General features: G+C 33.6%; 1 protein-coding gene across 1 annotated transcript in view; it reads left to right on the top strand.

Moving 5' to 3' along the window:
- LOC136982884 (CD109 antigen-like) overlaps positions 1 to 21,481 on the top strand; it is a 96,987-nt gene extending 75,506 nt beyond the window's left edge. The window contains 6 exon segments of the mRNA XM_067279436.1: positions 2,227 to 2,456; positions 2,539 to 2,700; positions 3,230 to 3,423; positions 5,287 to 5,458; positions 15,240 to 15,345; positions 19,539 to 21,481. Of these exon segments, the coding sequence (XP_067135537.1) occupies positions 2,227 to 2,456; positions 2,539 to 2,700; positions 3,230 to 3,423; positions 5,287 to 5,458; positions 15,240 to 15,345; positions 19,539 to 19,714 (1,040 nt within the window). The 3' untranslated portion in view covers positions 19,715 to 21,481.
- Positions 21,482 to 23,369: the final 1,888 nt, after the last annotated feature.

Here is a 23,369-nt window from a genome sequence, read left to right as displayed (position 1 = left end):
TTTTTGGAAAATTCACTAATATAAGTAGTTAAATAGACATTAGACTATAAAATTTTATATAAAGATTATTTATAAGCAATATTTTGAAATGAACTTCAAAAATTTTTTATTGCATTTTATATATGAATTCATTATTATATATAATTTATAAATAAATAAATATGAATATTACAGTAGACTCTACTTATTGTAATCATGGATAATGTATCATTCAGTTAACCTTTCAGCTGTGGGAGAGTCAGGTATGGTTCTATCCCTTAGTAGTGGAGAATATACCTGGAAAATTTTTAAAGTATTTTTTCATGCAATTTTTCTCATTTCCGTTTCAGAAAAAGTAAACAGTTATGTCTAGTAAAGAAAAGTCTTTTTTTATTGTTACATAATTCATTTTTTATGCGAATTTTTCTTTTGCGGTAGTTTTTGGCAATACCCCCAAAAGAATTTAGCAGATATATATGTCTCTCACCACTGCCACACGATCGCCCTCAATGTATATATACATCCCTCACTGCTGAGTGGTTAATGTGAAAATTACTAGACCCCAAAATGTAAAAGTTAAAATGCACTATAACTTCAAACTTCACTTATTATTATCGTTATCAATATCTCCAGGTAAATAGCCTATTTTAAGTTCTTTTTGTACAGTATTACCAGTCCATAAATTTGTGCTTTAAATTTTTTTAATCATTATTTGCTCACAATAAAATAGTTTAAATTGCTAGCATTATACTAATTGTTGTTAAAGTTGGTAATAATGGATAAATTATATAATATCTGTTAATATTAAACAAAACTAAAAAGGAAGAACAGCTAATTAAGGAAACCAATGTTAGAAATCTTTCAAAAACATTTTTGGTCTTTATTTTGACCTTTACAAAAGAATGCAGAATACATGTGCTATTCCAAATATATAATTTAAATATTTAAATTTAGAGACCGATTTTCATATATTAAATAAAAACAAACACCAAATCAAAGTACAGTACATATTGATAATTAAAAATTTAAAGTTCAATTATAATTAAATTTACAATATTAGATCATTGTATGCAGTAACTAATACTGTGGAAGTCATCCAGGTACTTAAGTTCCTGATTTTGACAAATGAAGATATTCTCACTGTTTGTGATTATGGTAATCTTTTTCCTTCCATCAATATCAAAGCTGCTCTATCCCTCACCAGGAATTTAATATGTTGGATCCACAACCTAAATACATCTGATTATGTTGGGTCATCTTGACCTTTTTCTCTTTAACTTATATTATTCCTGGAATGGCAACTTTTAAATCCAGAAATCTGGAGTTCCTATGGTCTCACCACTTCAGATGAGCTAAAGATGTTAGTCTCATGGCTTAAAGGGCCATCAGGAACATATAAAGGTTATTTGCAAATACATACATTATTACATAATATTATACATTACATAGTAAATTATATTCCTAATATTACAAGTCAGAAATTTAGCAGCTGCACATGGTTTACCAGAAAAACTAACCAACTTGCTTATTTCCTTGGTAACAACTTATGTAGAAAGCATCCAGAGACACTATTAGTGTTTCTGGGTGCTTCCTACATAAGTTGTTTTGACAATATCAAAGAATATCCCATCCCAGTTGGTGGTAAAACATATGCCTTCAGTTATGTAGCTGTTAAGCTAAGAATAAGGATAATAAAGGAATATATTTCTTAAAGAGGAAAAAAGTTACTACTACATAGGTTCTACCATAAGAAACCTCTGCAAGAGAATGAGTGAGCACTATGTGTCTGTTACTAAAAGGTAATATCTCAGCTGAACATCATTAGCACAATGGCCATATGATCAAAGTGTAAAAATCCTATGGAATTATCCTTGAATAATTAGAGAGCATAACTTCATTCCACAACTTAGAATTTTAATGTAGTTGTATATACATTATTTTAACAGAAACAATGAAATTATAAACAGACAAAAGCCCATGATCTCTCTAAAATATGAATTTTGTTAATAGACCCGTTCAATTTATCAACCTAAGACAGGATACTAGGTAGCCTTCCAGTTTTGTAATTTTTGATTTTTTAATTCTTAATATTTGGGTAACAATTTACATGTTAAATTAAATAAGTTGAATTTGTAATGTGACTACTTATTATTTAATTTATGTTACTTCCAATTCAGACATTATAAACTTATATGTTGTTCTTAAGATGTTTACTTGTTTATGTTTTGGATATTTTAAATTTTTTAGATGGAATGGTGTATTGGGGAAAAGAAAAGGTTCTGCCTATAGAAACAGTAATTGAAAACAATAAACCATATATAATACCAAGACTTCCAAATACTTATGATGCATCCAATGTGGAAACCACTGCTTATGCTTTACTTACATACATTCTTCATCAGGGAGTTATTCAATCAAAAATAGTAGAATGGCTTAATACTCAAAGACTGACAGAAGGTGGATGGGCTTCAACTCAAGTAAGTTTTGAAATAGAATGAAACAAAATACATTCTATAATATTTAATGATTTTTCAAATTAAATAAATTTATAATATGCAGGATACCATAATGGCTCTTGAAGCATTAAGTGAGTATGCTATTAATTCACGTATTAGAGATGTGATGGATGTATCAGTGACAGTAGAAGTTCCTTCAACACCTGGATTTACCAAAACATTGCATATTAACAAGAAGAATTTAATCAAATTACAGAAATTTCAGGTTTTCTTTTATATTCTACATTATACAAATAAACATCGTACTAAACCCGATAACATTAAGCCAATACATCGCCAACTGCCACAAATAATCGGGCTAACTTTTGCCCGATTATTTGTGGCAGTTGGCAGTTGGCCCGATTATCCCCAGTCGGCACCGTAATAGCCATCAATGGTTATATCTTTGGCTTATATATGCTGGAAGAGGAGATCGGACCGAAGGTCCGGGTAGCGTAACTGGCAACGCGACCGCACGTTAAGCGGGAGTTGCAAGTTCGAGTCCTGCTTTGGGCCGATTCTTTTCTTCCAGTTTAATCTAAATTATTTAAATTATTATAATTATTAATTTTAATAAGAGATGGCGCCTAATGCCTACCTCAAGTGCCAAATTTATTTCTAATCTTTAATCGTTTATATCCAAAAGTTAGCCCGATTATTTGCGGCAGTTGGCGATGTATATTCTACATTATTTATTATTAATTAAATATATTTTGCATAAGTTTTATAATACCACAAATTGCCACAATTTTTAGATACCAAATGCATGGGGTCCAGTGATTGTTAAAGCTCAAGGTTCTGGTATAGCCTGTGTACAACTTTCATCTCAGTATAACGTTGATTGGCAACATTTACAAACGCCGCCACCAGTTAGAGCATTTGCTCTTAATATACGACCATATTCACATGGTCGCAATAATTCTCATATTACATTCGATTCATGTCAGAAGTTAGTATAATTTTTGAAAATTTAGAACTTTTATTAATTTTAAATACCAGTATATTTAAATATTTTAAATTTTTATATATAATAACTTTTGCAATTTATATATCTTAAATATGAATTATGCATGTTTACACAGCATTTTTTCACATTTATAAATTATAACTAGATATGAAGAATATTTGAAGAGATTGAAATATGAATAATCAAAATATCAAGTAGTGATTTGGCCACAATTTAATCAGTAAAATTATTATCTAGTCATTTTCAGCAGAATATTAAATACAAGTAATAACTGGGTTAGTGTTGCTGGCTGGTTCTGATTGTGATATTTAAAGAGATGATAATTAGAAACAAATATTATTATTCTACTTATCTTATTCAATTATGTAAGATAAGTAGAGTAATATTTAAAAAAATTAATTTTTCTAAAATTTAAATGAAATTATAAAAATAATAATTGCTAAAAGGTAATAAAAAGAAACCAAGATTAACAAATCAATTCACTTTATTTGCTTAGGTGAATAAAGTGAATGATTTGTTAATGAATTGATTTGTTAATCTTGATCTCTTTTTATTGTGGATAATTAAAAAGATGTGATAAAGATTGGAAGAAACCTTTAATAAAATTATTAAAATGGATATAACAATGAGTAAACAGTTTACATAATAATTGCTATTAATATATTTTAAATATTGATATACAATGTCAAAATTACATTCCATTTTAAGACATAGCTAATCATAGCAACAAATATCAAAAATAAATTTGCTATTTTCTATCAATTTGAAAACTAACTTACTAAAGATTAGCAAATTTTAAATTCAAATAGATAGAACATGTATAAACATTTCATTATGAACTAAAACTTATTCATTATGAGCAAACAGATGCCATATTTTTTAAGTTTTAATATAATCATTTAATTATTTATTGTCATGAGTAAATTGTCAATATTTTCATTATGATATTTGAACAGCAACGTCTATCATTTTATAATTTGAACATTGTATTTGTTTATTTTAATGTTTATAGTGGTATTTGACTGTATTGTTGAAAAATAATTTCGTTTAAATTTTTATACTTTTAATATAAATACGATGCTTTTATTAATTTAATATTTTTATTTATTAAAAATAATAATTTTAAAATATTTTTTGTTTTCAGAAGTACCAATTATTAATTTACAAATTTTGTCTGAAATTAAGTATTTATAATAATAATAATTAAAAAAATTTTTTCCACTTTGTGGGCACTAAGAAGGTCTTTTATGCAAGCCTATTGTGTGTTTGACCAGGCCCACAATGGGGTAGCCAGATAGTGAGGACAGGGTCTGACATATCCTGAAGCACTACCTCCAAAAAAATTCCTGGACTTTGATCTATCTATATTCAATTCCAGGTTTCCAGAGTGATAGACTGCTACCCTAATCACATGGCCATCTGGCAGTCAAAATAGTGATACTATAAACAATTAGATAATATGATTTGTCCAATATTTAACTAACTAAAAACTGGATTATTTGTGGGATATAAGTGTCTTTATTATTGAATTAATCTAATAACATAATTCCATAATTAAACACAGTTATAATATATAAACAATTCAGTTTTTAGATTGTTGCTTGATCAAAACAAAGAAAATTTATATAATAATAATAATATCATTATCATTAGATTTCAGATTATCTTGAGGTTCAAAGTATTTGGATATTGGTAATAAGATTAAGATTCATAATGGCATGAAGAAATTGATTAAATCAATTTATGACATGATATATTTATATTTATATATTAAATTTTCTTTGTTTAAAATAGTCATAAAGCAGAAATTTAAAACATAAGAAATTTTTATTTTTTAAATTAAAGATGGATTAACAATGAAAGTTATGTAAGTGGAATGGCTGTACTAGAAGTTCAAGTACCTACTGGATATATTATTCAACAGCAGGCTTTGGATAAATATGTAAAATCCCACAGAGTAAGAAACTTAAAGGAAGCTCGATTCATGGAAACTAAAGTTGCCTTTTATTTTAATTATGTAAGTTTAAGACTATTTATTTGTTTACAAATTTTAAGGTTTTCAAAGCATAGTTTATCAGATTATAATTAGAATTATTCTATATTTATATTAAACTAAAATGTTAGCTGAACTCAACTTCTATAGTTATAAGAGTAAAAATCATACTACAAGAATCACTACACTATCATTTAACATGTTTAAAAAGAGGGAAAAAACAGTTCTTTGTGTTAGAAGAAAGTATATTGTAAATAGATATGTTATTTTCTGACATATTCTGAGATATGATTTTTATGGTTTTTGATTATTAATGTCTTCGAATATGAGTCATTTAAGCCTGAAAACACTAGGATAATAAAGATATAAACCCTAGAAAAGACTTTTTTAGTGAATAAAATAAAATAAAAATGAAACCTGAATGAGAACTTATGTGAAGTCCCAAAAACGGGTTAACATTAATTATTTATATTAGAAAATTGTTAAAACGAATGTAGAAAATCGTCCATTGTTAAAAGGGACAAAAGCCGATCAAAGATCGTATTTGACGCGTTAGTCATTTGAAACCGCGACGCATGAAAAAAAAGGAGAAAGATGTCGAAAGACAAAAAGGCCTAATGTAAAATAAAACGCAATAATTGTAATGAGTAATGATTGTAGACGAATGTCCTCCAGTATAGATGGACCTTTGACAAGTCGCTCGTATACGAAATTTAGATCATTAAAATTAGGAAAAAGGGAAAAGTTAATTATGAAAAGAAACTTCATATCAAAGCATTGAATTTCAAAAATCTCTCAGACTAGACAACAATAGGGAAAATATGAGCGCAAGTTTCAAAGTTCCATCAATTCTTTCCATCCTGAGTAAACGGAGGGTGTCAAGTAAAATTCGTCGAGGCGGCTCTTTCTCGTGACTCGAACAGGGGTCGTTTTTCGCTTGGAAACAAGCGAGGGACCAATCGAGAAGAGAGAAAGGAAGGACGTGGAGCCAATCAACATGAACAATACGAAAAAGAGAGATTGAAGTAATCGCCGAATTGGAAGGACAAGAGACTTTTCCGAGAGGTTTCAAGGGAGACAAGAGGTGTTCCAAGGTGTCCATCGAAAGGTCCGCCGACGCCAACCGACGAGTCGCTGCACCAGCCGCTGCCCCGGGGCCTTCTATCGAGCGACGATAGGAAACACATCGGCACAAAAACGTTCGAACGTTCACCTTTGTAACGATCTGTGTATAGTGTGAGTTGTTTTATATTTAAATAAACGGGTTTCTTTGTGAGACACTTATTGTCTGTGTCATCCTCCCTCACACCCACACGCGAACGACCCTAGACCATCCTGTCGCGGGATTAACGATCCCCCCCTAAAGGTCGGCGAACTTACACTGGTGTCAGAAGCTTGGGATATTTTAATCCCACCAAAATTTCCGTAAGTTACGCTGACAAGAGAAATTTTTTTTCAAAGTGGGTTGAAAAATGGAGGCAGACGCAAGTGTCCCCACGCGACCTCGGGACGGTGGCAATAGCGGTTCTCTTTACTCCTTTTCCGCGTTCGGAGGAATGATCCCGACCTTCGCGGGTGAAACAGGACGTGTCACGGACTTTTTCGACACGCTAGAAGAGATCGCGAGTCTAGCAGGATGGACGCCTAGACAGTGCTTGAGTATTGCGAAATGCAAGCTCGCAGGCATAGCTCCGAGATTTTGCGTGGCACGATCTCAATATGAAGTGCGTGACCGACTTCGGGCAGTTCAAACGCTCGATGATCACTCGATTTGATCAAGAGCCTTACTCGATTAGGGTCCAGAAATTTCATGCGTGCGCGCAGGGAAGAGACGAAAGGGTACAAGAATTCGCGGTCCGATTGCAAAGTCTGGCCAGCACAACAATGATAGAGCATGCAGGCGCAAATGAACAGGAAAACGCAGTTATCAAGCGCTGTCAGCAACAGGAACTGGATGAAAAATTGCGTGTCCAATTCCTGCATGGACTGTCCGATAAACTAAAGAGGAAGGTGATGACCCATGACCCTCCGACCTTTGCGGAAGCGCTGAGAGTAGCAATCCGCGAGGAAACAATAGATCAGCTAGTGGGAAAAACGCGAAATGTAGTCGCCAGCATAGACGATGCAGTAGAGAGTCACGACGCACAGACAGAAGATGTCAATTCGCGGAGAGAATCGGCTCTCGATGCAAAAATCGCGCAACTGTCGACACAATTAGAAACCTTAGGAAAAAGACTCGATCAACCGTCAGCGCCCAAGCCTACAAATAAGTCCCCAAGAGAGGAACCCTCACGCGTTAACCGGACACAAGGAACTGAAAGGACAAATAATGAAACGAGAAATCCGCGTTATCCCCCGAGCCTCCCGCGCCGCGAAGCATATCGATTTCCCCCGCGATCACAGCCCGCTGCCCAGCAAGGACAACCCCGCGCGCGATATCCTTGCTACAGCTTCCCTTCTAATCGGAACTGGGGACAAGGTTTGATGTCCCCTTGGCGAGGAGGTGGGAGTAGATTTGTAAACTTTCACTCAAGGAACCCTAGTTGGGCAGGACACGGAGAGTCCACGCCAACACCCCTCGAGTGGTATGGAGGAAATGTTTCTCCTCAATATCACGAGAGGTGGAGAGAGAGTCGAGAAGCACCCGAATGGCAAAACCCCGTTAGAAATCTGCCGAACCCCTTTAGAATGAATCGGTCCGAACCGACACCCTTTTTCCCTACACAATTTAGACAATTTGCATACGAAAACAATGGACAAGGTGTTCCGTTACCCTTTTACCCCCCTTGTTATGGTCTGGGTTGGTCCGGAAGCAGCTTCGAGATGGAGCGCGCGCCGAATAACGTGGCTATCCCTCGATTTTTAGCGCTGCCCGCATCGGAAAATAGTCCAGTAGACAATAGGCAAACTCGAGACTCGGACAGAGTCACGTCGGTTACGTTTAGAGAACAAAATTTCGAAACAAATCAACCATCGGTAGGTCCGAATGCAACCCAATTAGTAGGAATCAATAAATCAAGGAGTACAGAATTGCCTCCTTGTACAATGGTTTGCAAGGTAGAAGGTAGAGAGCTTCAGCTGACCATAGACACAGGCGCAGCTGTCACTTTAATTTCTAGAGCCCTATTTCCCGATATAACACAATTACCGCGCGCTGAAAGTAGAGCAGTAGAGTTAATTAGCGTTACCGGGCATGTTATCGAGACATTCGGAAAGTTCAGGTTAAAGCTCCAAATCGGGCGTTTGATCTTCTTCCACGATTGTTATGTAGTAAACCCCGAGATTACTAAGCCTAATGATGGAATCTTAGGTAGAGATGTTCTCGAAAAATACGATGTTACAATCTCGGTTAAGAACGCGAAGCTTAGTTTCCCGTCAGGAGACACGGTGACCTTTGCGGGTTTAACCGAAATAAAAGAAACCGACGACAGTTCCAAACCAAAGGAAAACGTTGAAGTTAATAGCGAGCAGGCTAACTCAAAGACACGAGCATCGTCAGAAAATGATGAAAATTTAGCTAGTAATAAAGACAATAAAATTAGAAAAAACGCGGAAATGAAAAAGAAAAACAAACGGGTGCAAAAGAATAAGCGAAATTTAAGACGGGAAAAACAAAAACAAACAGCAGTTAATAGCATAGAGCAGAGAGAGGACATCCCAAAGGAAGTGACGTTAACAGACGATTACGTCGTTCCTCCGCGATCAGAGGTTATTGTAGAGGGAAAAGTCCATCCACACGCGACAAATCAGATAGGAGTAGTTGAACCTACACCCTTTGAAAGAGAAGGAGTTTTTGTTGCGAGTACATTAGTAAATACCCGGAAGCAAGGTAGAATACCTGTTAGAATTTTAAATACAAAAACGCGGCCTGTAAAAATCAATAAGGGAAGTAAAGTAGGAACTTTTGTCTTAGCGGAACAAGAAACACAGCAAGAGGCCGAGCGAAATGAAATGATGCGATCAAATGAAAATGAATTAACTAGAGCTCAGTTTGCAAATCTGTTTAACCTTAACGAAATAGGAAAAGACAAACTAACCCCTTTATTGGACCTACTATACAAATATAAACACGTGTTTGCGAAAGATGATTTCGACTTGGGCTATTGTGATTTAATAGAACATAAAATAGATACAGGGAATAACCCTCCTATTTGTCGTGCCCCATACAGAATCCCTTACGCGCAAAGAGAAATAATGGACGATTTAGTAGAAAATATGATTAAAAGTGGGGTGGTTGAACCGTCTACCTCCCCTTGGTCAGCACCGGCCTTATTGGTCGCTAAGAGGCCGCAAGGCTATAGATTGGTTGTAGATTACCGTCAATTGAATAAAATTACAAAAATAGATCCTTATCCTTTGCCCCTTGTTCAAGAGTCATTAAGTTTACTAGGAAAGGCAAGATATTTTTCCACGATGGACACCCTAAGTGGATATTGGCAGTTACCATTAGACCCAGACTCAAAAGAAAAGACAGGATTCAGTACCCCGTCAGGGCATTACCAGTTTAACCGCATGGCTATGGGACTTTGCAATGCAGCTGCAACCTTCCAACGTCTTGCAGATTTGATACTAACGGGCTTAAAACACAAAATCTGTCTGGTTTATATGGATGACATCCTAGTGTTTAGTTCTGACGTCAAATCGCACTTAGAGCGCTTAGAATTGGTCTTTCAACGTCTGGCAAGTGCAGGGATAAAACTTAAACCCAAAAAATGCAGTTTCTTGAAACGACAGATAAAATTCTTGGGACACGAAGTGTCGGAAGAAGGCATCCGACCCGACCCAACGAAAATAGAGTGCGTTAAAAATTTTCCCCGACCACAAAGTGAGAAGGACGTTAGAGCATTTTTAGGATTGACAGGTTACTATAGGCGACATATTTCTCAATATGCAAGGATTTCGAAACCCCTTTCCGATTTACTGAAGAAGGATGAGAAATTCCATTGGACCGAGAACCATGAAGCAGTATTCGAAAGGTTAAAAGAAACATTAATATCAGCCCCATTACTACGATCACCAGACTTCGATAGCCCCTTCATATTGGCAACCGATGCATCTAACACTGCGATAGGTGCGGTGTTGTCGCAGGAAGATGCGCGTGGAGAACTTCCGGTGGCTTACGCAAGCAGGTTGCTCAAACCAGCCGAGAGGAATTATAGTACCACAGAGAAAGAATGTCTAGCTGTAATTTGGTCAATCAAACATTTTAGACCCTATTTGTATGGAAAAAAGTTTAAAATTATCACAGATCATAGACCCCTTAAATGGCTCATTAATGTTAGAGATGAAAGTTCTAGACTAAGTCGTTGGAACCTAGCGCTCCAGGAATATCAGTTTGAGATCATACACAAACCAGGCAAAACGCATACGAATGCTGACGCGCTGAGCCGCTTGCCCATAACGAAAATAGACGAAATACAACCGATATACAGTAAAGCACAAATAAAAGAGCAGCAATTAAAGGACCCCTTTTGTGAACAGATTAGACAACAACTGAAGGGAGACCCGTTCTCCCAGGGAACAAATTCAGACATTAGGAATTATTATTTAGACGCGGATGATACGCTCTATCATAGGAAAGAAAATCCCGAGAGAAACGAAAAATGGGATAGATTGGTCATACCCAAAATCATGATCGACTATGTTTTAAAATTATTTCATGATATCCCAAGTGCGGGACATTTAGGCGCGAAAAAAATGAAAAAAAAATTGCAGACACAATTCTTTTGGCCTGAGATGAACAAAAACATTACGCATTACTGTGATAGTTGCCAGGAATGTGCAATGAGGAGAAGGCCCCAACATGGACATCAAGCCCCGCTGCAGACGTTCCCTCGAGTATCGAGACTCTTCGAACGCACTGCGCTGGATATCCAGGGTCCCCTTCCTAATACTTACAACGGCAACAAGTATCTATTAGTCTTCATTGATCATTTTTCTAGATGGGCAGAAGCCATCCCTTTGCCTGATATCACCGCAAAAACCGTGGCGAAAGCGTTCGTCACCCAAGTTATTCTTAGACATTCAGTCCCAAAGCAATTGCTCACAGATAGAGGATCAAATTTTGTCTCTAAAGTCATGAAGGAGGTCTGCGAATTACTACGCGTGGAAAGGCTTCTTACTACAGCTTATCACCCCCAATGTAACGGAATGGTCGAGCGATTGAACAAAACATTGATCGACATTCTAACGCACTATGTTGACGCGGATCAGAGAAATTGGGATGAGATGATCCCCTATGCTCTCTTTGCGTACAACACAACGGTACACTCGAGCACCAATGAAACACCCTTCTTCCTTTTATATGGACGCGATCCGACTTATCCTTTTGACATAGTGACAGAACCCAATAGACCCCGATATGATATAAGCGAAAATTATGCGAGCGAATTACAAGCGAGGATGACCTCAGCTCACAAGTTAGCTCAAGAGCACGCGGAGAAAGCGGCGAATGATAGGAACACATATCATCAGCGCAAAAATAAACCCTATAAATTTTCAATCGGAGATAGAGTTTTCGTGAACGAAGTAGTTGTTCCCTCCGGTTTAAAGCGGAAATTAGCCCCTAGGTGGCACGGTCCATACAGAATAATTGCAGAGACGAGTCCCGTAGATTTCATAGTACAACACATCCAATCTGGAAAGAAATTGCACACACATGCTAACAGATTGAAACCAGCGATCGCTAGGCTAGAATTTGCACCACCAGAGGCGAGAGAAGACAAAACAAACGCGCAAGACATAAATTTGTCACCCCAAATCGTAGCCCAACCACAGATAGAACCAGTCGACCCCTGGGATGAGATTATTCTAGAATCATTGCAGCAGAGACAGACAAATATCGCGAGCTCCACCAGAGAAGCGGAGGCTGATCAGCCCCCGACCCTGTCGCCACCTGCACACCCCTATGCACTCCGAAGTCAAGGACCAGTGAGTGATTATCCCTGGGTCCTCCCTAAATCATCGGGAATTGTTCAGCCGAAAGTGACGATGGTGCAAGACGCGGACGAGTCCGAAATGCCACAAACTGAAAGTCTCCCGCGTTTGCCACCTAACACTCCAATCGGATTATTCACCAGTTGTAAATGGTAGCTTCTCTTTCTTATGAAAGAGAGGATATCATCGTCCAGATGGAGTGAGGTCCAATGTAAAAACGCGTGCGCATTTAGACAAATTGTCGCGTAAACGGAACTTTAGTAATGTGAACCTTTTTGATAGATAATGGAGAAAAGACTGTAAAAATTTACTCGTTCTTGTTGATATGTGTCGCCAACGAAATTTTGAATTTTGTACCTTTGTCGAGAAAAGGAATTATGTTTTGTTGGAAAGAATGAGATGTGAAATCAAGATTCACACACGTGGATCAAAACCGAAAAAATTGAAACCGAATCTGAAACAAAACTTCAGCAGGAAAAACATTGTCGCGAAAAACAATCAAGCAAAATCCCTCATGGATTGAGCGATTCATATAGTCCAACTGTGAGGAAAATTGATCCTCCTATTTTAAACGCGCGCGAGACAATCAGGTCTGTCACAAGGAATTGTAACAGTCGAATGAGTGGACTCAACGAAACATGACGATATTCGGAGATGTCGAAGTCGTCATCAAAATCAACCACCCAGAGTCAAACATTCAACAGAATCGAGGAAAATGTCCCCTCAGGACTACGTGACCTTGATTTGCGGTAATCTGCATCGGAAACCGATAGCAGAAACTGTCACGTATTCACCCGGAAAAAGCGCTGCCTGCAGAGGATGACCAGGTTGTTAGACACCCACCGTCCTTGCAGACATCCTTTCATTCCTTGTCTAGTACAAAATGGAGAACAGTCGCTCCAAAGTACTTGACGAGATTCTGTTGGAAACCGGAAACTTCCAAAGAAAAAAAAAGAAATGCACCTCGGAAGACACGTGACCATCGGACATGAAGTCAACACGTCCACGTGTCCCGGAAGTAGCAAAGAAACTTATTTTCTGAGTGACAGACCGACCAGACAAACCCCTTTTCGGCCTTCTGAAAGAAAATTGGAACCATAGGGATTGATATGGATTGCTCGAACGCCAAATGAAAAAAAAAATTTTATGTTGTCAAAATAATCCGTACCTTGACAGAAGTCAAGAGATGTTACACGAACTCATCAATCAATTGAAATTTTGTACGATCAAATGAGAATGAGATGTTGAAAAAAAAACACACGCACACACACACCCGATTTCAATGTAACGTGAGATCAGACACGTGCGAAAGAACAACAAAACTGTAGACCATTGTTGATGTTATGTCACTTCCGAAAAGACGGAAGCGTGGACTGACAGCTTCTAGAGCCGCCAGGAAAAATGTCGCTAGCCTCGAAGCCACATTTTTAAATGGCGGGGAGCCCTGTGAAGTCCCAAAAACGGGTTAACATTAATTATTTATATTAGAAAATTGTTAAAACGAATGTAGAAAATCGTCCATTGTTAAAAGGGACAAAAGCCGATCAAAGATCGTATTTGACGCGTTAGTCATTTGAAACCGCGACGCATGAAAAAAAAGGAGAAAGATGTCGAAAGACAAAAAGGCCTAATGTAAAATAAAACGCAATAATTGTAATGAGTAATGATTGTAGACGAATGTCCTCCAGTATAGATGGACCTTTGACAAGTCGCTCGTATACGAAATTTAGATCATTAAAATTAGGAAAAAGGGAAAAGTTAATTATGAAAAGGAACTTCATATCAAAGCATTGAATTTCAAAAATCTCTCAGACTAGACAACAATAGGGAAAATATGAGCGCAAGTTTCAAAGTTCCATCAATTCTTTCCATCCTGAGTAAACGGAGGGTGTCAAGTAAAATTCGTCGAGGCTGCTCTTTCTCGTGACTCGAACAGGGGTCGTTTTTCGCTTGGAAACAAGCGAGGGACCAATCGAGAAGAGAGAAAGGAAGGACGTGGAGCCAATCAACATGAACAATACGAAAAAGAGAGATTGAAGTAATCGCCGAATTGGAAGGACAAGAGACTTTTCCGAGAGGTTTCAAGGGAGACAAGAGGTGTTCCAAGGTGTCCATCGAAAGGTCCGCCGACGCCAACCGACGAGTCGCTGCACCAGCCGCTGCCCCGGGGCCTTCTATCGAGCGACGATAGGAAACACATCGGCACAAAAACGTTCGAACGTTCACCTTTGTAACGATCTGTGTATAGTGTGAGTTGTTTTATATTTAAATAAACGGGTTTCTTTGTGAGACACTTATTGTCTGTGTCATCCTCCCTCACACCCACACGCGAACGACCCTAGACCATCCTGTCGCGGGATTAACGATCCCCCCCTAAAGGTCGGCGAACTTACACTTAGCATCATGACAATGAGAATTGAGTATTTATTTCAGGATATTCGAAGCAAAATATTTTATTGTAAACGTTTTCGTTTCTTACATCAGAACAGTTTCAGCAAACATTCAAATATGAGTAACAGTAATATAAAAATATTACATAAAATAACATGAAAAACAGCAAAAATTCACTTCTACTATTTGGAAAACTTTTTAAATATTAGAAGTGTTTTTTCTATTACGAATGTACAAAGTCATCTGATATTAGATACTCTATATTTAAAAATAGTAAATATTTAATGGAAATGTTTTTAAACAATTGAAATTTAATGAAAAAAGAAATTTAATTTTCCCTAATAAGAATAATAATAATAATATTAATTTTTTTCCTATTAAGAATAATCAATAATTTTATAAATCTTTATTATGATTAATATTATACACAATTATATTTGGAGATATATTTTGAATCTTATATTTTTTATTTTTATAGCTGGATTCAAATCCCATATGTCTTTCATTTACTGTACAACGCTGGTTTCCAGTGGCCAATATGACTCGTTTTATATCAGCTAAAGTTTATGACTATTATGCTCCAGGTAAATTATAAACTCAAAATTTTATTTTTAAACTTTAAATAAAGTGAATAATAATTAAATCCAATAATCTCTATGAAATATAATGAAAAATGTATTAAATCTAATTTAATCCATTATTAATTTACCAGTAATAAATATCTATTAAAGCACAATACTTGATGATACCAAAAGAAATTAAAAATTGAAATTAAATTTTCCAATTATTTTCAAATTTTAAATGGAGATTATCAAATTATCATACACAAAAACAAATAACTTGTAATTGGAGAGGGAGGAAAACCTAGCCATATTTTTAATATCTCATTCTAAATGATTGACTGTTAATTTTATCAAGAGAATTGACAGATTTGCCTGATAAAATTTGATTTTTATCAATTATAAAAATATCAGATATTATAACAACTAACTCGCTACTTCAATAAAAGTTTTAATGAATCAAAAATATTTTTAACTGCACAATTAGGTCATTTGTATGCAAGACAATGGAGAGTAATCATAGGTTCTGGACCTAGGTACTACAAAAAAGAGAAAGAAAGGCTGGAAGGTCCTTTATCCTTCTTCTGATTTGATGTTTTCAGTTCATTAGTTTTCTTCTTACTCACCTTGTACACTTAAAATTACAAAACTTGATTTTTTAGACTTAAAAATTCTGGCTTGGGCTTCTGTACAGCTCTGGTCATTCAGAGAGAATCACCTGATTTTGAATTTGTATATTTTAAAAAATTAAAAATTAATAACACAGAATGATAAGTAATACATGAATGTAAAGGACAAATGTCTAAGTTTTAGATTATGAACAACAGATGGTGCTAGTGTGTCATTTAAGACATTCTTTTGGAGAAGTGAAAATGGTATTTAGTCAGCAGAAAGTTGTGTGTGCTGCAATGTGCATCATATCAGTTGGTAATCACTGTTCTGCATGAATTTTGTAGAATGTACCAAACAAATCCACTAATTACTGAGAATATTTGCAGGTGATATCAGCAATTCAAGGAGATAGGATGTCTTTGTAAATGAATAAGTCCAGTGCAACCAGGCATATATGCAGAGAATGTTGAAAGAGTGAGAGAGACTTTTATACACAGACCAAAGAAATTGACCTATTGCACTGGTTGAGGACTGGGGATTCCTCTGCCTACTATTTGGCATGTGTTGAGGAAAAAGTTGTGTTACAAACCATACAAATTGCATAATTTGCAAGCACTGAAGCCTAGTGATAAGCTACAATAACTGAACTTCTCTTTTATGTGAAAGAAACTATGGAGGCAGATGATTTTCATGCCCAACTCATTTTTAGTGATGAGGCCACTTTCCATTTAAATAGCAGTGAACCATCATAATTTTCATATATGGGTCTCTGAAAATACTCATGTTTGCATTGCACATGAACAGGATTCCCCAAAGTGAATGTTTTTTGTGCACTTTCTGTATCAAAAATTACAGACCATTCTTTTTTGCAGAGGAAACAGTGACTGGCATTCCATATTTGGATATGTTACAAATCCAGCTTTTTCTCTAGTCAAAGGACAGTTGGAAAATCAATTTTTCTCCCCAAAATTAATTTCCCAACAAGAAGGAGCACCATCCCACTGGCATATAGAGGTTCATTATTTTATAACACAGAGCTACCTCACAGTTGGACTGGTTGCAGTAGGCCAGATGACTTGGTGTTACACAGTTGGCCTCCTAGGTCTATGAATATTACTCTATGCGATTTCTTCCTTTGGAGTAAGGTGACCAACTTTTTTATTGTGAAAAGGAGGACACATAAATTAAAAGAAAAAATATTGTAAATAAAAGTATTATTATTGCAATGAATAAAATGTTTCACTATAATAATCTCTACTGCATGCACAGTGGCGTAGCTAGCATGGGTGACACCCGGGGCGGATATTGTGGTGTCATCCTAAGTCACACCGTGGGTGTCACCCTTCTTAACTGTTTTATAAAACAGTATCGGATTATTGAAATGTAATATGCCCACACTCGAGCAAACTTGAACGCTATATCGAATAAGCGATATCATCACGTAGGTTTATATTGACTAGCGTGAATCCGTTGACCTTCTTTTTTTTAGTCATGGGTTGTTGAGTCGGTCGAACTTTCCATGACTTAATGTTAAAGTGCATTATCAAGGTTTATTTCACGACTTATTTGTCTTCAAATATCAAAAAGGAGGACATTTAGGAGGACACTTTTCGAGGGAGGACAGAACTTACAAAAGGAGGACGGTTGGTCACCTTATTTGGAGGTATGTGAAAAATCAAGTGTTTGCCCCACCTATGCCCACAAGTCTGTGCAAACTTAATGCATTTATGCTGCTTTAGAAACAGTTACCAATGACACATTGGAAAATGTTTGGCAGGAATTTGCATCTTGCCTTGACATTATATGTACAACTAAAGGAAACCATATTGAACATTTGTCCTTTACATTCATGTATTACTTATCATTCTGTGTTGTTAATTTTTAGATAAAAATTTGCAATCAGATGATTCTATTTCTGAATTATCCTGTATATATACAGTACTATATATATATGTATGTATAAGAAATGCTATTTTGATAGAGAATGCAACTCTAGCATATTTCTGTTAGGCAGTATATGGCTCCTATTATGACCTTAATATACATTGTTATAATAATAAGAGTAACATTACAAACAATGTAATATAAATAAATATTAGTTAAGTATGTAATGTTTAAAGTATATTACCAGTAATTGTTTCTTTTGTAATTAATTTCTATTTTAATGTTTTTTAAATTATTCAATGCAGTCTGTTTTTATAAGTTTTTTTTTTAAATGCATGCTGTTTTTTTGTTTTATCTGAATTTATTGTTTTCACATAAGAAACCGAAATAATGTTTTATTGAAGGTGATTGATTAATTAGTTTTAAATAGAATATTGTAATATTTAAATATTATACAGTGTGTCGTATTATAATTATTTTGTTTTCTTATAAAGTTGCAATATTTTAGAAATATCAAATGATCAGCCTCTATTTTTAATAACTTATATTAATATAGATTGATAAATTTCACATATATCAATATATCTGAGGTATCCTTGACAAAACCAAATACTTCTACTGGCATAAAAATGTTAGTCAAATTTTAATTTTCGATTTCCATATTGTTGAGTATTGTGCATGTACAGTAGAACAAATACAATTTATTTGACAAAGAATTTCTATGCGTCATTTATTCAATACAAATAATTAAGCCCAAAAAAGGATAATTGAATTTCTTAGAAGATTAAAAAATAAATATTAACATTAATAGCTCACTGGTGCACCTAATGTACAGTACATAACATTTTAAAACTAAAAAAAAATTTCAATAGAAATAATGTAAATTATTTTATAAACAAATACTTTAGTTTTGAAATGTTCCTGATAAAATATCTCATATACATTTTTATTTATTCAAAATAGTTAGATTTTTCATGTCATAATAGTGGATTTACATGATCTGATACATGTGATATTCATTTATCACACTATGATCCAAATGAATAATATGAAATATTACATTTAATTGAAAAATTCAACAATCATTTTAAGCAATATTTAAGGTGCAATTTAGAAAATTATATCTGTTTATGAATACATTGTCGTAAAATTACATTTAACTTAAATTGATCATTTTTAAATGGTATATCATTTATCAACTGTTGCATATACACTATATTATCAAATGAAACTTAGTGTGTGAATATTTATCTGTTGTAACAAAGCTTTTCTTTCTCACTCTGAATTTTAATAGCCTTCTGATCTATAGTTTCATGGTACAGGTGCCATCAGGCTTTCATTTTTAAATAATGTCAGTTATAATAGATTTCAGCACATTCAGATGACATGTACTGAATGGCACCTTGATGTGCATGGTTCTGTTAATGCTCCCGAGATACTGACCTTTTATTTCAAACACTCATTAGCATAAACGCTGTCTCAGAAAATTAATAGCGCAAAGTCTGTTTACTCTCCAAATACTTTTGATAATGTAGTGCGTATGACATTAAGCATAAGAAAATCTAGTTTCTATATAAATATAAAAGGTAACATTTTAAATATACCTTTATATATTATAAAAAATGAAATTTTTATCAAAATTTAAAAGGTATATTTATAAACGGTTTTTTGAAATAATTTTATGTATTATTTATTAATTATATTTTAATTTATTTTTCTAGAGCGATTTAACGAAACTATAATAGATGTGTACAGCTTATTTGTACTCAACATATGTCAAGTCTGTGGTTCTTACCAATGTCCCTACTGTTCCATCTTTAGTAGTACATCAACATTTACTTGTAATATTTTCTTAACTATTTTATGCCTTATAGTTTTATATTATAGTTTCAGATAAGTAATTGGCAGTAAATTGGAAAATTATTTTACATTTTACTAATCAAATTGTCCAATAAATAAATAAATCAAATGGACCAAGATGAAAGGTTGTGCATGAACAAATAATATGACATTTTAAATTGTGCAAATAGATGATTTTGCTATTAAAAAATGTTCTTATCATCCTTTACTCAGGTAAAAGATACATGCAATAAAAATAATCTGCCATTTTTAATTTTATGCTTAACCAAGTTATATATAATTTCAGAATCTCATTGTAATATAATCATGGTATATCTCATTCCATTTTTTTTTTTGTTTTTTGCATAACAGTGTACTTGTAATAATATATTAATTATAGTTTTACACAAAACGTTTTGAAACAAAATGTATTTTTTATATTATTTCTTTAAGCATTTAGTTACAGAACAATTTTTGTCATATGAAGTCATATTTGGGAAATGTGCCACTAGTTGTGATAATACATTCATATAATTGTGCATTCTTTAAATAGTTTTGTAATGTTTTTTTTACATTTATGAAAAATATTTTGTATTTAATACTTTGTTTACTGTGTGATTAATTAAATATTTTAAAATAATTTTTCAAAATATAAATCAAAACATTTTAAAAATTTCTATGATCATTTTAATAACTAAACAATTTACTCAAAAACTGGAAAATGTATCTCTAGAAGGCACGAAGACAATTGTAAGAAATTCTAAAGCATTTACCGAAAATTGATGAACCTTATTGGCCTCATTAATAGGCCTGCTTTGGGTCATAAATCTTAAGCTTCTGAAGCAGGCCTATTAAGAGGCTAAAAGCCTCTTAATAGGCCTGCTTCCAGCAGGTGTTTAATAAAAATTCTTCAATTTTTATTAAACGCTTGCTGGAATTTATTGTGGTCGCCTTCATATCTTCTAGAGCATTTTGATAAAATCTACTTTAGTAAATATTAACTGCAAATAAAAATTAAGGTAGCAATTTAAATTGTTATCTGATATATAAAATTATTTATATTTTGTAAATATTAATTTTACATTCAGGATATTGACAATATAGTTTTTATTACTTTTTTATTTCTCGTATTGAATTTTTACATTAAATAAAATATATTATTTGTTATGCAAAAAATATAATTGCATAAGTTTATTTTGCAAATGCACGGGATTAATTTTAGATTAGTTAAGTATCAAAATATATATGTGAAACATTTATTTATAGTTTACAAATTGAAATAAACAAAGTATTAACAATAAAGTCAAATGACTGTATTTGTAATTTATATAATTAAAATATATATATTTAATAGAATAAGAAATTTAAACAAAACAAAAGAATTTAGATGAAAGTATTAAATACTTTTGTCAACGGTGAAATGCTAAAAATTGTCTCTGAGAGACTATTATTTAAAAAGTTTTTTAAAAATGCAATTAAATATTTTATCAAAATTATTGTCAGAATGACAATTGAAAATAAATAGCTGCAATATATTTATGGGAACAATTTAATTTCAAATATTTTTCAATTTATTGTATAGATTGTGGTACAAGTTTTATTTAAAAAAAAAAACAAAAATGTCATTTCATGATAAGATATTAATAGAATCTCATTTTCATTTAAATTTAAATGTATTTTTGTTTATATTTATAGTTGAATAAAAACAATAGTGTAATGCATGAAAAATAAATGTATTATATTTTCCAATATAGATTGTCGAAATATATTTTGATGCTGTTATTGATACTATTTGAATTAAATAAAAATTTTAATAGAAAACATATTTTGTGAGATTATTTCAATAAACAAATGTTAAATTTCTATACTTATGTTAAGCAATTTTTGAAAATTGTTTTATTAAGAGTAAAATAGTAATAAATAAATTCAGAATAAATTTGAAATCTGTACACACAGAATAATCATTATAATAATTTCAATCTGGTTGGCAAAACGAATTTATCAGATGGCCCGATAGACGTGGCAATTAAGATGTCAGCTTACTGGAGGTCTTGAGATAAAATTCGGATAAGCAATCCCAAGAAGTTTACATGGGTGGGCCAATCCATGATGGGTTTGGAAAAGGGCTGTCTTAGTGCCTAAAGGGCAGAGAGAGCCAAAAATGAAAAAAAAAAATATATATATATATATATATATATTATATTACTATTATCACAGTTCTAAAGTAGACAATCTAGCAAGAAGACATTATTGTAAAGCAGAATTAATTTTTTAAGAAATAGAACAAAATATGAAAGTACTAAATTCTCACATCCTGTTTGCCTGTGTTAAAAATATAATGTATTCCTGTATTCTTACCTACTGAAGTTTATTGTGGAGTTATTATATCAGTTATATTCAAATAAATAACGACTAACCCGTTACAAAGCTATACATCCACAAGAGCCGAATTATCGGGCTAGAGTTTGCTATAATAAATAAATAATTAATTAAATTAATTAATTAATTAAATAAATAATAATTATCAGTTATATTCAACAGCAGAATACAAAAATGTCCAACAAAAGCATCAGTATAAATATAAAAACAAAAATTAAAACCTCTCCAGAAACATGACAAGACTGTAGGAAGGGAGAAGTGGTCTGGCCAAATAAATAGTGTGGTTGCCATGATTATGGCAGTAGTATTTCACTTTCAACTTTTCTAATTTTTAAATCTCCTTGGGTAGAGATGTACTGTGTGTGTTGCCAGAGGAGAGAGAAAGCAATACCTTACAGATAACCCTTTCCTCTTACAGAAAAGTCTAGTGGTTTGGTCTGACGTTGTGGCACACTGACAGGTGATTCTAAATTAGAATTGTATTTGTAATATTGGTGGCCAAAAAGTGATCAGGCCACGACCAGATCCATTCCTACCACTTTGCAATAAATTTATTATAATTTTATACAATTAAAACATTATCTAACAACAGAGGCAAAATTTGCTCAAACATCCTATACACTTTTCATTAATATTCAGCACACAAAATATAAAAACTACAACACACAATTAACTTAAACTTATTGTGTATTTGTGATTCTACAAAAGATGATAGTGCTGATGAAGTTACATCATTTAAATACAGTAGATATATGTAATATGTAATTCTTTGTTCATCTTCATTTAGTGTAGCATCCATTGAAAGTCCCATCCAGACTCTCCTGTTCTCAGAACTCTTCTGTTTTCAATCAGTCAATATAATATAATTCACTCCTCTTTGCTTCATTTTATAAATTTGATTATTGCTGTTGCTTATAAAAATAAACATAAATGCAACATCCTATAAGATACTGATAAAACAGATTAAATTTATATATTAATCATTTTTAAATCAAATTTATAATTAATGAAAAGGTAATTTCCCATTTTATAATTACATGACTCATAGCCTGGTGATAATGGAGAAAAGAGAGACAGATAGGACGTCGGTATAAGTCACAGTTATGATTTCACAGATTCGAGACAGCTTGGTAGTCCAAATGGCTCCAGGATTTCGCCCGTGCTTGCTAAGTGACTTTCATTGCAAGCATTTAGCTTTCCGGAAGTCTACGAGAACAATTATTTGGCATCGATGGCCGCGAATTTCATGCCAATAAGCTGCCTCGACTTGTTCGATTATGTTATTGACTCAATTTCATATTTATTTTCACATTTTCACTTTGCGGTCCTTCTCT

Source organism: Centruroides vittatus, unplaced genomic scaffold (assembly GCF_030686945.1).
Source record: "Centruroides vittatus isolate TY-2023 unplaced genomic scaffold, ASM3068694v2 contig_874, whole genome shotgun sequence".
NCBI classification, from domain to species: Eukaryota; Metazoa; Arthropoda; class Arachnida; order Scorpiones; family Buthidae; genus Centruroides; species Centruroides vittatus.
Note: the sequence above shows the minus strand (reverse complement) of the source record. Positions and strands in the feature narration are given on the sequence as shown.